Below are 17,829 nucleotides of genomic sequence, written 5' to 3' on the forward strand. Positions count from 1 at the left end.
CATTTCCCTTGTTCTCAAGGGAAAAACAAGGAAATTGTGTACATTCTTTTTTTTTTTTTTTTTTTTTTTTTTCTTTTATCCTTTTTCTAGGCTAGACAAAATCTCGTCGTTCCTTTAATTCACTTGCACCACAGTAAAGAATAAACCCATAGACTTAATAGTACAAATCTTCATCTAAGGGTGATGCTTTTGTTTTATTTGTTGGTAGTATGGGCTGAAGTGATGACGACTTGCGCTTATGGCACTACTTTTAGATCCGTTGGCTACATGGGCTAAGGAGATTGTTGCAATGCGGACCCCTACAGTGTTGTCAGCGTTGCTGGCTCCAGTGACATCTAGATCTGCAACTGGGATGGGCAGATCTGCAATTGGTTAACGGTGGTTTGGTTGAACGTCAACTTGGATGGATCTTTGTTGCTTCAGCAACTCTTTTCTTCCTCCTTTTTGTGATGGTGGCAGTCGGTGGGGTAGGCACTATGGGCAATGATTGGCTTGCTGGAGCGTGGCATGGTGGAGAAAAACTTTCAATTTTTCTCATATGCTCCTCCATCTTTTTGTTGCCTTTTTCCTTCTACATGAGAAATTATGATCGCATCTTTTCTATCTTTGCTCGGTTCTCTTCATTTCATGGTGATGGTGTAGATCGGAGAACTCTTGTTCTTTGATTTTCTCATATTGTTGAATATCTAATCTCTTTTGAGGGAAACCGTTCCTCTCGGGTAAATATTTCTTACTATTCGAGAGGAAAACGCTTGTCTTTGATACCAATTAATATAATTAAACCAATTAATACAAAACACAGGAATTGATAAGTTGGTTGTTTCGAGTGAGCCAATAACTCTCAAAAAACACAGTGAAACTGTATTTTACTTAACAAAATTCAACATTTCATATATTCCATAATTCTTTATTTAAATACACAATAAAACTAGCAAATTCCCCATAGAAGCGAAACTCTATTCTAGATAGAGTTATCCCTTACATTCAACTAGATAACCTATTATTATTTAAATAGAACTTTAAATGAAAACAACTACTATTAGTCGTCTTCTCTCCCTAAAAGAGATAAGACTCTTATTCAAACTACTACTTCTATTTAGACTATATATATTATTTAGATAAAGATGTAACCCTAACATATTAAAGAGGAAAACTTGAAGACTAGAGATCGATCACTGCGGCCTGCGGGCTATGGCCATTGGCCAGTACATATATATGTGTGGTGATGATGATTAGAGTCCAGTTGACCCAACGAGCTTGGTTATGCCAAAAGTAAGTCCCATGGCGAGCCATCCCCCAACCAACACCCTTAAAGACGACTTCACTACAGGTGCCTTCCCGAGCACTGCACCTAACCATCCAAACCCTAACAAGGCAAAGCTTACAACCCCTATCACCACCCCGACCCTCACAACATAATCCTTCACAAACGCAGCCCCGAGCAGCGGCACTAATGCCCCCACCGAAAATGCAAGGGCCGACGCTCCGGCTGCCTGCCACGGGTTCGGCAATTTCTCCTTCTCAGCTTCTAGCTCCTCGGTTCCCATGCTTTCAGTCCTACCCTCTCTCTTCATTTGAGCCATTTCTATATCGTACTGCGAGTAAACGGAGACGAGCTCCCCGATGGCCATACTACATGCTCCGGCGACCAAGCCGGCGATACCCGTGAGGATCATGGTCTTAACGTCCTTTTTAACGGCTCCAACTCCCATCATTAGGGATGCAGTAGAAAGCAACCCATCATTGGCGCCCAATACGGCAGCTCTAAGCCACTGTGCTCTTTTGGCATAATCGAAAACCTTTATTTCCCCTTCTGCCTCTTGGAGTTGTCCCTGTCCCTCAACGTCGAAAGCTCTGGCTTGATTGGCCGCCATGGAAGAAATGAAAGCAAAGAAAGTAGCTTGGAGTAGGAGTAGGAGTAATCAGAAAGTAGTGGGGGCTTAGATATGGAGGAGTGTGGAAGGCACACGCCCCTATTTATATAGGTAGCAAGGATTCGTATAGTTTGCGACACAGGTGGAAAGTGGGGTCGTTGATCTCCTTGGAACCTAATGCGTTCACACCTCAGAGTCCTCTTCTTCTTTCATTTTTTATTTTATTTTATTTTTGGGAGAGGGCCTTTGCAAAGTTGAATTTGTGTTTATTATATAATCATTTTCTTGCCAGCCTCCACCTGCAGGAGATAAAATTGCTTAGATCGATAACAAAATTTTTAAATATTAAAATTCACAAGCCGACTCAAATGTCATTAAGAGTAATGCATGACATCGTGACAAGTGGCTTTACTTTATATTGCCAAGTGTCTGATCTTTTAAGTCGAAAACTTACGTTCCATTAGAAACCACTCCACTACAAATAAAATATCTATTCATTTTTTGTGTTTTTGTGTAACCGCTCCATTACAATTACAACGTCTAAATTTAACCGACGCATGCATAAAAAACCGTTACATATTTTTTGATTTCTTAAAGAGAAATGTTAGACATTCCAACACTTTTTTTTTTTTTTTTTTTTCAGAATTTGGTTTCAAATTGATGTATCACAATTTTATGAGATTGTGGCACACTTCCCAAAATAATAAATCTCATGAGATTTTAACACATCAGTTTGAAACTAAATTCTGAAAATAAGTGTTTGGATGTCTAGCATTCTTCTTTGTTAAATACCCAGAACTTGTACATATAATAGCTAAATGTTAACAGAGCACCATGTTACGTCAACGTTTTTTATTTGCTATTTGGAAGAATCATCCTGAGAAGAAGGTAGATTAATAAGGTGAATATATTTCATTTTCTTTATCTAAAATCACTACATCACTTATGAAATGTATTCTCAATTTTTAAAAGTTGAGTTATAGTTCTCATATAAATACAAAGAAGAACTTGAATACATGCATTTTTCCCCACGTACACTAAAGCATGTACAAGTATTACAAATAACATTTTCATAATTAGAAGGAATCATATCACACTACGTACATAAGGAAAGACAGTTAAGTTGTAAATGATTGACTTGTCTAGCTTGTATAGCATGATTAGTGAACTTTCCATCGATATTCTTTTCTTTCACATATTAATTGTTTTCTCGGTACTGTAAATACCAGTTTGCAGCTACATCTTATAGCTAGCAAATCTACAAATTTAATGATATGCTCAACCTTGTCTGGAGTGGAGCTAGCTAGACCAGAATGCTCCGTTAGAAGTTTAACGGATGAATTGCTCAAATTTTAATTAAGTGAAAATTTCATAATTTTACAATACCTTAAGATAAAAAATGCAATTTAATTGTCTAACTGTCCAACAAAAAGAACAAAAACACAAACATGAAGAACACTCGTACTGTACTCAATTGAGCTCATTCCTTTTCCTTCCAAACTGCATGTGCAATGGGAAGGGGGACTAATTATAATTAAGTTCAACTGTTGATTCTTTATCAAGAAAATGTCAGGCTAAAATGTATTTTGTTCGGGTTCAAAATGATACATATGATGGAGATATTTTGACAGATAAAATCTTCATGCAATATCTCATTGCTGTTGAAAGAATCTGTTCAACAGCAATGACACAACTCTTTTTTCTTTCTTTCTTTTATTTATTTTTTATTTTTTTATTTTTTTTACTGTTTTCTTGTCAACCGTTCACAGTTTAATTAGAAGGTCATCATCAATCAAAGGTAACATTGAAAGAGACAAATATATATATATATATATATATATATATATATATATATATATATATATATATTTTCCTTTCTTTTTATATATGGTAGAAAAACCCTTAATATATCCTAAAACTTTTTGTATCAATAATTGATCGAAACATTGACTTTAACTTCACTTTTAGAAGAAAGAAAAATACCATTATCACCCAGTAATACTATAAGTTACTTTTTTGTTTTTCTTTATCTTCTTCAAAAATGATGTCGTGAAAAATTAAATATGAGTTTGTACATTAAGAGAACTAGCGACAACTTGTATAAATTTCATTAATTTTTCTACATGTAAGAAAAACTTTTAAAAAACTCATTGAATCAAATTCTTTTCTTATTATCTAAATTGAGAAAATATTAAGAAAACCAAAAGTTATATCATAAATTTAGGGAAGTGAAATAGTTTTCTTAATATTATTTTAATATATATATATAAAAAAAAAAAAGAAGCATTTCCCTTTCTTCTCTCAATCCTCTAGTATTTATTTAAAATAATATTTAAATTATTTATTTTTCCTCTCTCTTTCTCCTAACATTTAATTTAAATATTATTAAATGGTATTAAAAACATAAAAAATAAAAAAATAAGGGAAGCTATTGTAGAATATATTTAAATAGAGAAGCAAAACGTTGTTTAGTTTATTTAAAAAAAAAAAACTGCTAATAATGCTTTAGAGCATTCCTAGTAGCCCCACCAAAATAGTTTTTTAGCTATTTTGGTGAGCCAATTTGATGAAAATCCTGAAAAATCACTCCCAGCAGCTTCACCATTTTAACCAAAAATATTTGATGACTGAAATTACTAACCAAATTAGATGAAACATTTTCACTCAACAACCCGTTCACCAAATTTTGTTTCACATTTCTCTCTTACATGATCAGTACACTTTTTTCCTTTTTTTTCTTTCATTTTCTTCTCACATCTCCCATCTCTCACACGATAATGTCCTTATTTTATGAATATGAAGAATTTTTGTACAAAAATTATATAGAAAAAGAATAAATAAATATGAAAAAAAATATTATTTAAATAGAATAATGATAATAAATAGTTAAAATGGTGAGATTGCTGGGAGAATTTTAAAAAAGTGGCTCACTAGAATAAAGAAAAGTAATTTTTAACTATTTTAATGAGTAAAATTTGATGAGACTACTACTAGAAATATTCTTAATAGGTCAGTATATAAAAAATACAAAATAAAAATAAAAAATTAGTTGCAAATCGAAAGCAAAATAAAATTAGTGGCGGGTGCAGTTAAATAGGGCATTGAGTGTGAACAGGCATCAGATTCTATAAAGACAACACAACTTTCCACCTGTCCCGGCCACATGCATGCCCACCATCAAATATTCAAATCTCCACTCAACAACTTCCCAAAGGCGTGTGCCCTCCGCACTCCTCGATATAATAATGTGTTATCGTAAATGTAGCTTTCGCCTTTCGTTTGCTTTTAATTTATTATTCCACGGCGCGCAGCCAATCAAGCTCACGACCGACAACCATTCAAGGAAGCAAGCCTGATGTTTGGATGTTGAGGTCGAGATCCATGACAGAAATTTCACATGCACTCATGCTCTTCCAAACATTTTACATGCGATCAGTGCTGTTTGTCTATAGATATTCAACCTTAATAAGGTTTATTGCACTAAAAAAGAAAATGTTCACATATTCCAACCGCCATAATGCCCTAGCTAGTGTCCAACCAAAAAACAAATAAGTGATAACCTCAATCAGTATGTCCACTCTTATTTTCAAGGACTATTCTGGAGGGATCTGGAAAAGTATATATATATGTACTTTATAGTTTATATTTATTAAAGGTTTTTTTGGTTTATAATTTTAAATAGCGTGTTATTAAAAATCTAAATTTAAAATTCAGCTAAATATTTAGCCTTTAAAATTGTAGTTTAATTAAAATTTGTTTAGCGTGTTATTAAAAAGCATTGACCATGTCGTCCCCCAAATAAAAAAATCCTAAGATTCCAAACTTCGTCCATGATCCCAAGTAAGGCTTTTTTGGGAAAAGAGATTGGGAACATGAGACGACAATGTCTTTATATCTCTTTTTCTTTGTTAGTAAAATAAGTAAAGTGTAAGTAATATTCGGAACACGATCCTTTTCATTTGAAATGGAGAAAATTCTCTCCATTTAGTTATAAATCAGGGGTATTGTTGTCTTTTCACCTTTCAGGAGGAGGTGAAAAGACAACAATACCCCTAATTTATAACTAAATGGAGACTCGTCATTTCAACTGAAATGGAGAGGATCCAAATTCGTAATATTCGCTCGGCACTTCCACTTCCTACTCTTGCATGCCCGAGCGTGAGAGAGAGAGAGAGAGATGGGTGGGAGCCAGAGGCATGCTAAATGAAATCGGGAAATGTTAGTGATATTATAAGTTTTAGAAAACTATATATATCATCCAACTATCATCTTACTATTAATAGCCCTTACTGACAAAAATACTTTCATAAAAACAATAAAATTAGACCAAAAAACTAAAAACTATAAAAATAAAAATCTAAAAATAAAAATATGAAAAATAAATAAATAACCAAGACAATTAATTTTATTTCTTTATTATTATTTTTTAAGTTTTCTTTTCTAAAAACTGAATAAAAAAACAAGGTGATCACTTTATTTTATTTATTTTAGTTTTTTAATTTTTATTTTTAAAACAATTTATTTTTATTTTTTGAAATTTTTTCCTTTATTTTTATTTTTTCCTTTTTCAAATTTTAAGGATATTTTTGTTTGATTGAAATTTTTTAAGGTCATTCTTATCTTTTTGTTAGTTTTAAGGGGGATATTGAAATTGTTTTGGTAACTTAGGAGCGAGATTGACACAATTGGTAGTTTTGTGGGATCTTGACAATGGGGTAATAATTCCATGATTACCATGCACTCATAAATCTAATTCCAAGACCTTCTAAAAAACACATCCAAGTAACTTTTAACCTTATTTTCTTTTGATTAATAACATGTTATATACCTTATATAACATATTCATAATCAAAGAAAATTTTTTTCCTTAATTATGCATCAACAAGAAAACATACAAATTCTTAACATGTACCAGGATTCAAAATTCCACACTTGGGACGCATTTGAAAATATAATGAAACGTGTTGAAAAAAAATTCAAAACACCGTTTCGGCTTTTCCAATATGTTAACCAACCTTTTTACATTTGAAATCAATTGTCACTTCAATTTTTAAATAATCACAATTCATGCTCAAAATTCAAAATCAAATAATTGTTGTTGTAATTTAGAAAATTACAGATTCATTGACAAACGAAGAACATATCATGTCTCTTTTGATTCTCATTGAAACTTGAATTCGTTCAAATCATTGTGTTGATCACGATTTCTCCATGTAGAAAACAATCCCAAAGCAATTATAGGACTTGTTTAAAACATCCTAAAAAAATCGAAACTACAACAGCTGCTGCTGAAATTCAGAAAGTTCCAAATCTATCAACGAATGAATAACAGATCATATCTCTTTCGATTCTCATCAAAACTTGAATCTATTTGAACCATTGCGTCGATCATGATTTTCATATGCAGTAAACAATCCCCCAAAAAAATTAGAACTTGTCTAAAGCATCCTCAAAAATTCGTAATTATAACAGTCCTTGTTGTAAAATTATAGCAACACAATTTTGTACAATGTAAGTAATAAAAAATACCAAACTTGATCGCATAACCTTAAATATTACACGAGCGTTCGTGATTCACTTGACAAAAGTTTACCAAAAGCCAAATCAGTTGATTCTTATCCACTATGATTTCTTCTCCTATAAAGATCTCCCACCCTTGCCATTTTCACATCATTTCCGCCCATTTCGTTTGTAAATTTTTGAAGGAGAGTGAGAAAGTGTTTTGGAAAAAGAGAATGAGCTCTCTTAGTTTTTTATCTTCAAGAGAGATAACTTCCTTAACCTAACTCGTTCTTAAGTTCTTCTAATACTGCTTAGTTAGTTTTCATGACCTAGCTTATGGTTTTGGTGTCTCTACTTAGTTTGTTTTAGTTTTAATTCTAGATTAGTATTTGATTAGTAATTTAATGAGGTTTAACATACCAAGTTCTATATGGAGATGCTATTGTGGCTTAGGACTCTATTAAGGATCATATTAAGATTCTAGGACTTGGTTAGAACTAGTTTTATGGCTTTTAGATTCGAATCGAACGCTCAACTTGCACTGGACGAATGAACGATGTCCAAGCCGAACATTCGACCCTCCTAGCCAAAAGATCGTCAAACGGGCAGAAAGCCTATTTTGAGCTGTTTAAGACTTAAAACCTGTTTTAGCTCGAGTTTAAGGCTAATGATAGGTTTTTCTCAAATTTTGAGGTTGTGGAGCCTCAATGAAACTTTTTGGAGGAGTCGTACGATACAAGTGAGTAAAACTCACATGAATACTTGTTATCATTATTTTTTCCGCATAGCACGAATATTTTGTGTATCAAAAGATGCATTTTTACAACTCATATGAAATGTCATTTTTATTACTGTAAACTCTATTTTGTGAAAATATGTGATTAGTGAAAAGATAATGAAATGATGATAACATGCAAGTAAAATACAGTGAAGATTAAATTGCATTGTATGACATGGTACACCGTTTCGTGCGGAAAAACGGTCATGAGCTTACTACTATATGGGTTGTTCTTTTATGGTCAAATGTTTAAAATCTGTTATGATGGGCCTTGGATCCAATGGTTTTTTTTATGATTGGTGCACCATACTTGAATGGAAGTCACGGTTACGAACATTATTAGAAGCGTGGGCCACCTGAGTTCGGATTCGGTCGGGCTGTTAATGATGGACGGTAGCGTACATATCCGAGACATCGATGTTGTATTATAGGTCCATCGGGATAGCGCTAACCCTGCTGGAAAATGGGTTCATATCCTGGGTAGACCATTTGGAATTGAACTATGACATGATTATCTTATTACTACATATATTATATCTATATAGTTATTCTTTTGACAAAATGATCATGGACGCAAAGAACTAAAATTTACATTGTTGCATGTGATTTATAAATAGCAAAGTTCACCACATGATAATATGTCACCATGCGTATTATTACTCACTAAGTTGTGGACTTACGCTTGTATCTTTTCCACCTATAAAACATGTGTTATTTCATAGTTGAACCACCTTTAGATATTGGATTCGAGATGGACCTCGAAGCAGATGCAGCTATTTGGAATAGTGATATCGATTCGATTGATGCTCGAGGATGATGAGTGCCAAATATTGTGTATTTAGACCCCTTAATTTGCATTTACTAGACCTTTAGTTTTGTTATTTTCTAATATTTTTGGTTAGTTGTGGTGTCTTGGTGTTTTGACAGGTGATTGAGAGAAAACAATGATTTTTACGTGGAATTGCAAAGAAATGGATTATATTTCACAGTCCCGTCAAATTGTGCCCAGAATCAGAGCTTCAAAGCAAATTTGGAAAGAAATAATATTTTGTCTCATCCTAGTAGCAGTCCGTGCGGTGCTTTTGTGTGGATCATTTTTATCAAATCCTAAAACGGGTGTGATACAAGGAGGGGCCCAAGAACTGAATGAAGAACACGTAATATGTGAAGTGAATGAAGAACACGTAATGTGTGAGAGGCGTGCCAACTTTTCTTGTACACTTCTTTCCTAGATAAGCAGCACCGTATCCATGCACAACTGGCAGTATAAAAAGGAAGGAACGTGAGTTGCCTTGTTTCACAAATGGAAATGCACATTATTACTTCCTTAAGCAACAGCCGAACACATGTTGAATTCCAAAACTGGCAGCAGCTCTTCGCAAGGACGTGGCTCCCCAAGATACACCGAAACAAGAGCATCAGAGACACATGTTTCTTTCCATGCATGGAGAGGATCCTATTCCATCAAAAAGAAACATGCACGTTCTTTCCAAAAATGGCAGCCCTTACGTGTACAACTAGAGGTCTTATTTAGGAAGGCACAAATGTGTGGAAGCGCAAGTCTGGACCAGCACCAAGACATAAGTTCGTTAATTTCCAAACCTAGCCAAGAGACCGAATCAAGCACTGCAATTCTGTCCAAATGAACGAGCAGCACACGTACGCCTTCCTCCATGCACAGAGAGACCCAGCCGCGATTTCCATATAAGGAAGGGGCTGGCATGATTGTGAACGTGGGAATTCGTGGGTGTTTTGCATGTTTTATTCACACACGTCAAAATCCAGAATTGGCAAGAACTGATAAACATCCATAATTGGCGAACAGAAAACGTGAGACACGATTTTCTCCTGGGCACCGACTTAAAGACAAATGCAGCACCGAATTGACCATACGACCCATGTAGACCTGACGTGCACCAAATCAAGACAAGCACGATTTTCTGCCCAAACCGAATCAGTGTAAGATTTTTCCTTAAAAGAACAAGCAGCACCGACACACTTCTCTCTCTAATTTGCATGTGCCTTAGCCCTAGGACTTGCTCTATTTATATGCTTGCCTTTCTCTTGTAAAAGGGGTGGGGGGTGAGAGGTGCAAGCCTACAGCCATACCAAGACATGTAGCAGTTTGTAAGTTTGTAAGTTTCTTTTATGTTTTTAATAAAATTTAATATTTTATTTTTATCCATGAGTAGCTAGTTTTTTTTTTTTTTTTTTCAACTAAGGTTGAAAATGAAACATCACCTTTGAAGAGCAACAATATTTTTATAAGAGTTTATACTATCCGATTTTATTGGGTTTAATATTTCCCATGTTTTACTTCTTTTTAATTATTGAGATGAATTCTTAGATATCTATTGTGATTTCCGGATACATGTGATGATTTGAGATAGTCTCATTTAATTGATTGCTTGGATTTTTCATTTATCAAAATATTGGATATTCATTGTATTTCGTTCTACGGATACATTTGATGATTTTATTTAAACCAAATATCTTTTGTGATTTGTGCAAATAACGGATTTATTGAATGATTTAATTAATTTTTGAAGCATAGTAGAACATACATAAGATTTGTAATTGTGAGAACTTCGGATATGTATTGACAAACATGAGAATATGTTGCTATGATTTAGTGGGTGTGGATTCCAAAACCTTAGTACTTTTTTCTTTTGTTTTGTTTTCATTTATTTTAGTTATGTTTTCTTTTATTCATAAAAAAATCCTAAAAATTTGGAACTAGGTTAAAATAGAATTAGTTTAAATAGGAATTAATTTTCGCAACACAATTCCCTGTAGATTCGACCTCGCACTTGCACATACACTATATTGCAAACAATCGTGCGCTTGCGAGTATTAAAATTTGCACATCAGATGACTTTTTGAAAAATTTTGAAGATTGCTTATGGTAATTAGTAGTTTTGGATGATGTGTAGGATTAATATTTAATGCTCAATTGTGTATTAAGGTTAGAGATGTAAATAAACCAGTCCATTCGACAGCCCGCTCGATTTAGCTCGATCCGAACTCGAGCTCGATACTGTAGAAATTCGATCGTTACTGTAAAAACCCGCTCGACTAGTAAGTGATACATACTGATGAGTGTCCAATATTGCATATGTGTCCCCCTTAATTTGCATTTACTAAACCTTTAATTTTATTATTTTCTAATGTTTTTTTGTTAGTTTTGGTATTTTAGTATTTTGCAGGTCATTGAGAGAAAACAATAGCTTTATGGTAAAAGAAAGCACACTTTGAGAAAACCTAGATGATGTGGTTATTTTCAATCAAATCAAGGAGAGAACTAAATCGGAATTTCTCTAATTGGAGTCAAAATCGGATTAGAATTCAAATTATGCACATGTCATAGTATTTTGACCATAACTTTCAGCTCAAATATCCGATTGAAGTGAATCAAGCGACGTTGGAAAGCTAGCTCAATTTTCTACAATCCCTTGTAAAATAGGATTTTCCTAATTCGGACTTTTGCTATGCAAAAATTGCTCCGCAATAAAAGACCGTAAATCTGGACGGATTTGGACTCCTTTTCCTTCTTGGATTGTGTTTTGAGTTTCCTACTCAAACTAGAAGACTAACTTCCGATTTTACTAGAAATTCTATGGCTTCTAGGATTTGTTTTCTCCCCATAAATAGACCTCTAAGCTTCAAGAAAAAGGTATGTGAGGCTAGAGCAAAATTTTGGTGTCTTCTTGCAACAATTTTTTTGTAAGTTCTTTTAATTTTTAATGTTTTCAATTCAAGTTAGCATGTTACTTTTAGCCATGAGAGGCTAAATTCTCAACTAAGGTTGAGGATGAAGCCTCACTTATGATTAGCAACAATATTCTCATGTGAAGTAATATTTTCCAATTTTAATGAGTTTGATTTTCAATTGTTTTACTTTAATTCAATTTTGTGGAATGATTCTTGGATATCTTTTGTGATTCAAGGATACATTTGATGATTTATGATAGTTCCATAAAATTGATTGTGCTTGGTTTTCTTTGTTTAAAAAATATTGGATATCCCTTGTGATTTATTCTACGGATACAATTGATGTTTTGATTTAAATTGGATATCTTGATGTGATTTAGGGATACACTTGATGATTTAATTTAAATTGGATTTCTTTTGTGATTTGGGTAAAGAATAGATACATGGGATGGTTTTGATTAATTATTTGAAGAAAAAGTAAAACATACTTAAGATTTTATTGTGAGAACTTTGGAAAATATTATTGATCATGAGAATATGTTACTATAAGTTTGTGAGTGCGGATTCCGATACCTTAGTGCCTTTTTTTTATTTGATTACATTCACTCTAGTTAATTTTGTTTATGCTTATGATTTTTATTCACAAAAACAATCTCTTAATTTTTGGAAATAGTTTAGGATTAAATTAATTTGGAATTAAATTTTGTTTGCAAAAACGCAATTCCCTGTGGGATCGACCTCGCACTTGCAATCCATTAACTGCAAACGATTCGTGCACTTGCGAGTAATTAAAATTTTCACATCAAGTTTTTGGCGCCGTTGCCGGGGAATTGTTTGATTTTGTGAAAACTGTTTATTTCTAAATTGATTTTATCTTTCTACTAGTTATAATTAGGATATTTTTTATTTGCAATTTGTTTTTGTTATTCCTGTTTTTAAGTTTTTAATTTTGTTTTATTCCTTGTGCTAATATAATTTAAAAAAATAGAATTTTTTGTTTTTGGCCTATTTTGCAGCTTTCGCTCAACTTTCTTCCGTAGCACTATTCAGATACGCCTCTACTTATAGGCTTCATCAATAAGTTCAGTAGCTGCGGAATTTTGCCAAATTTATTTTTGGTCGATTTTGTGAGTTTTAGTTTTAGTTTATTTTTGGTCAACTTATAAGTTTTTGTTTTTGGTGTGTTAGTTTCTGCTTCTGTGTTAATTTTCATTAGTTATTTTTATTTATTTTATCTTGTAATAATTTCTTTTTTTTTCAAAAAAAAAAAAAAAAAAAATTGCTAGTGTGGGCTTACGGCACTATCCAAGTGTCTAGGCAAGTTCTGGCTAGGAAAGTCTTGGGATTTAAGAGTGTCCGTGTGACCCCCCTCACTTTCCTGGGAACGACCCTGGGTCCTTGGAGAATTCTGTTTCCCCTACTTGCATTTTTTTTTTACTAGTTAAATTTTAGTTTATTTTAGTTTTTGCATTTTGTTTATGCTTGGGCGACGATCTTTAAATCTGGAACTTACCACTTTTGATCCTGAGATCGAAAGAACAGCTCGAGAGAATCTAAGCTTGCTGAAAAATTCAGAGTCTGAGTCGGAAAAGTCTATTGAGATAGGAGGACCGCTTAGGAATGGGGATCCACCCAGAACCCTCAGAGAATTATTTGCACCCATCACTACCGACACTCCATCCTGCATAGTGTTGCCTGCTACTAATGCTACTCATTTTGATTTGAAGCCGAGTGTAATTCAAATCCTTCCTACTTTCCATGGTTTAGAGAATGAAGATCCTTACGCTCATGTAAAGGAATTTTTGGAGAGGTGCAACACTTTCAAATTTCAAAATTTGTCAGATGAGTCGGTGCGTCTAAGGCTATTTCCTTTTTCCCTAAGCGGTAGGGCAAAAGCATGGTTACATTCCAACATGCCTGGATCCATCACCTCCTGGGAAATTTTACTGACCAAGTTCTACAACAAATTCTTCCCAATCTCGAGGATTAATGAATTTCGTCGAGAAATCAGCAGTTTCAGTCAAAAGGAGGACGAGAAATTCTGTGACAGCTGGGAGAGATTTAAAGAGCTAACTATAAAATGTCCGCCCCATGGTTTTGAGACTTGGAGGCTCATTCAATTTTTCTACAATGGGTTAACTCAATCGGAGCGTTACATGATTGAGTCCATTAATGGTGGCGGGTTCTTGAATCTTACAGGAGAAGAAGCCTACAAGACTCTGGATGAACTGTCCGATAATTCACAACAGTGGGATTTTTCAAGTCGTCGGGGTAAATGTTCCACTACCACCAAGAAGGAAGGACTCTATGGGGTGAAGGATAATGAAGATATCAGGGGGCAACTCAAGGATATCATGCGTACGATTGAAGCCATTGCTCTGAACAAGCCAGTGATTGCAGCAAATACTTATCAAGCTGACGTATGTTCTTTATGTGCTAGCCCGATGCACTTTACTCAGAACTGCCCATCTCTATCGACAGGTGCAGAATATCCACCAGAGCAGGTCAATGCCTTCAATGATTACAGGAAACCAACAAGTGGACCTTTTGCTGAGACTTACAACCCAGGGTGGCGCAACCATCCCAATTTCTCTTGGAAGCAAAATCAACCCCAAAATCAAGGAAGAACCTCGAATCAAGCTCATGCTCAACATTCTTCTGGATTCCCTCCACAGGCTCAGAATCAGTTCCAGTCAACCACTCAAGTGTTGCAGCCTCAACCAGCACCACAGTCATCATTGGAAGAAACACTCCAAGCATTCATTCAGACAAGCAACCAAAATATACAAGAGCTTCAGAAGGTCACCATGAACAACAATCAGACTATACAAGAGCTTAAAAACGAGGTCATGTCTTCAAATCAAGCTATTGCAAAGATGGAAGGGCAAATTGGCCAACTAGCCAATCAAATGGGGGAAAGAGAAAGAGGAAAATTCCCAAGTCAACCAGTGCCCAACCCAAAAGGGCAATTTGTTATTGGGAGTATGTAACGACCCGCTTTTTACAAAAAAGCGTAAGTAATTATATCTGGATAATTACGTATCGTTAACCATTCAGAGTTGATAAAATCTAGCAGCGGAAAAATACGAATATCTTTTTTTTTTAAACATCACCGATAGGGACAACTCCCTTACGATATATTCAGAGCTTTAACTGATATCTTCTAGAAAATACATTAAAAATCTTTACACTATTTACAATGAAACATGTGTCACATATGACACTAAAGCCTGCATGGAACTTATTAATTACAAGTAAATGTCTAGACATATTACAAGCAAATAGTACAAACATCTATGAGTACAAAGTACTAAAATCCTAACTACACAGCTATAAATCTCTTAAGCTAGCAGTTAATCCATTCCATAATCTTCAGTACCTGCGCAAACATCTATGAGAAGGTGGTTACCGCCACAATCCCATAGTTCCATGAGTGAGCTAACTGTCTTTCAACAACATCATGATTTATGCGTTATTTTAAGGAACAGATATGACATAATGATGAGGTGATAGTTTTTCATGCAAAGTTTAACAGTTTATATAGTGATTACACTCCTCTCTTGTAAGGGCACGTCCCCCCGTTTAATCGTGTTTCTCGAGGCCGTCCCCTCTACATTACATTTTAATTAACTTGTTTTCGCACTATCGGAGACCTCCCTCCTCTAGTACTTTGAAAGCCGTCCCAATCAATATGATTATTATTGTTTCCGGTTCAACTCTATCATGAACATTTGGGAGACGTCGCGCCCAATATTAATAGGTTGATTATTAACAGTATGCAATAATCAGTCACACGCATCCAATTAAAATAAAACATAAACACAACATTACTGAAATCCAGTGCTACCCTCAGTAAGTATAAAAATACTTACAGTCCTTTTTGTGCTGTCTCAATTCATCATCTGCATCAAACACATATACATGTGCATACAAGGTCAATGTCATTACTTTCTAGAAACTCATGCCTCAACATGAATTCTATTTTTATACATAGACACATACATAGAAGCGATCATCTATTACTTGGAAAATCACTTACATTTATGAACACTCAACATGGTTAAAACTTAATATTTACTTAATCAATTAGCAAATCAATACTTTGGAATAACATCTAATCTAGGTCTCAAGTAATCACTCGAGTACAATCTAAAATTCTTAATATCATTCTCTATAGCATAGAGAAATCAACCAACAAGGAACCTATGTATTTTTCTAACAAAACCTAATCACTTTTAGGGAACATCAATCCAATTACCAAACCAATTAACAAAACATATTAACAATTATTTCAACCAATATATTTGAGAAATCATAATAATACAGCATGCTCAATTTCCATAACACTCAATTTCTAAAACAATGCATTACATGATTAAACTCATGAAATCATTCTTTAATTCTAGAGTTTTATAATTAATCAAGCCCTTAGTTTAAACAACATCACTCATTAATTATCAATAATCAAACATAATTAATACCTTAGAGTATATATATTTTTCAAAATATAATATACATAAATAAGTTATAATAAGAATATTCAATTCTATAATTATTAAAGTTATATTCTAATATACTAGTTACTTGATTTTATGTAAATATATACCATTAAGTTAATTAAAAACTTAGAAACTCACATTGAGGATTTTCACTAGAAAATCCAGTGAAAATGGTGAGTTTTGGAAGTCGCCGGAAAAGTCGCCGGAGAGTCGCCGGAAAAGTCGCCGGAGAGTCGCCGGAAGTTCTGCCGGATCTGGGTCACCGGCGGGTCGGGTTCCGGGTTCCGGATCATGGGTTTGGATCCGGGTCAGTTGGACTCGGGTATGGGCCGACTGGGTCACGGGCTGGATCCGGGTTTCGGTCACTGTTGGGTTTCGGGTCTGGGCTTTATGGGCTTGGGTTTCTGCTGGGCTCATTGCTGGGCTATGGGGCTGGACCACAACTGGGCCTAATGGGTTGGAGATTTGGGTCCAGAATACTCATACATCATTGCTTAAGCCCAAATCACAACACTCACATAATTTCAGTCAAACCTACAAGTAGGAGACACAGCCCGACACAAAATCTCATACATACTCACCTTCACTCAGCCGAAGTCTTCTCAGAAAATCCATCACAGTGATGGAAGTTCTCAACAAAATTGCCGGATTCTGCTCATTGTTTGGAGGATGCGGTTAGGATCGGGTTCCTTGGTTCGTTGATGGATCACGTGCTGGATGGGTTGCAGGGATGGACTGGGTTGGAGTCCACGGTTCTGGATCGGTTGTATGGGCTGCTTTGGTTCTGGCCGAATGTCCACAGTTTCCGGTCTGCTACAATCGGCTGGGTCACGGTTGCTGCCGGAATCGTCTCACCGGCCACCGGGTTCATCTCTGTTTGGATCCGCCGGAAATCGTACCATAAGTCGTGGGTGTCAACCCAGAAGAGTCGGGTCACGGCTTCGTCGGGTTTTGCTCGGCCTGCTACGGTTTTGGGCTTCGGGTTGGGCCGGGATCGAGACTGTCCGAGCAACAATCCTGCTGGAGCATGGGTCGCGGTTATGGACTCGGGTCTCCAGTTTATGGGTTGCCGGCTTCGGGTCAGCTGGGTTGTGGGTAAATGGCAGAACCGATTCTCCCAGTTTTTCCACCTCTCGGACTCATCTCTTCTCTCAAGCCATACCATTTCTGCCTCTCTCTTAATCAATTTCCTTCTCTCGGTCTCTGTTAGCTTTGTTCTTCTGTGTTCGTGGAGTAGAGGAAGAGGGAATATAAGGAAGAAAGAAGAAGATTATAATAATGTAAAGAAAGAAAGTGATGAAGAAAGAGAGAATAAAATAACTAAAAGAAAAACAAAATGATGATGGAAGCTTTAATCTCAACGGCTGAAATTCAACATAGTTGGCTGGTGGGGAGGGAAAACTTATTAAAATTAGAGTGGAAAAGTTTGGTGAGAGCACGCAGTGTTTATTTTAAGCAAAGTGCG

The 17,829-nt window shown here is 35.1% G+C and overlaps 2 protein-coding genes and 1 long non-coding RNA gene across 3 annotated transcripts; 1 reads left to right on the forward strand and 2 right to left on the reverse strand.

Moving 5' to 3' along the window:
* Nucleotides 1-901: 901 nt before the first annotated feature.
* Nucleotides 902-1,961, reverse strand: LOC133880344 (vacuolar iron transporter homolog 4-like). The gene has a single exon (XM_062319301.1). The coding sequence runs from the start codon at nucleotides 1,872-1,874 to the stop codon at nucleotides 1,233-1,235; it is 642 nt and encodes a 213-aa protein (XP_062175285.1). The 5' UTR covers nucleotides 1,875-1,961; the 3' UTR covers nucleotides 902-1,232.
* Nucleotides 1,962-13,343: 11,382 nt separating this feature from the next.
* LOC133879027 (uncharacterized) lies at nucleotides 13,344-14,855 on the forward strand. The gene has a single exon (XM_062317578.1). The coding sequence runs from the start codon at nucleotides 13,344-13,346 to the stop codon at nucleotides 14,853-14,855; it is 1,512 nt and encodes a 503-aa protein (XP_062173562.1).
* Nucleotides 14,856-14,922: 67 nt separating this feature from the next.
* LOC133879346 (uncharacterized) lies at nucleotides 14,923-17,571 on the reverse strand. The gene is made up of 3 exons (XR_009902049.1): nucleotides 16,503-17,571; nucleotides 15,738-15,767; nucleotides 14,923-15,256 (listed from the first exon to the last, which is right to left on the reverse strand). It is a non-coding gene; the product is annotated as an uncharacterized LOC133879346 (long non-coding RNA).
* Between the last annotated feature and the right edge of the window lie 258 nt (nucleotides 17,572-17,829).

This window comes from Alnus glutinosa, chromosome 10, assembly GCF_958979055.1.
Source record: "Alnus glutinosa chromosome 10, dhAlnGlut1.1, whole genome shotgun sequence".
Lineage (NCBI taxonomy): Eukaryota > Viridiplantae > Streptophyta > Magnoliopsida > Fagales > Betulaceae > Alnus > Alnus glutinosa.

Excerpts from the sequence above, each read along its gene's own strand:
- LOC133880344 (XM_062319301.1), bottom strand. The coding sequence starts at position 1,874 with ATGGCGGCCAATCAAGCCAGAGCTTTCGACGTTGAGGGACAGGGACAA.
- LOC133879027 (XM_062317578.1), top strand. The coding sequence starts at position 13,344 with ATGCTTGGGCGACGATCTTTAAATCTGGAACTTACCACTTTTGATCCT.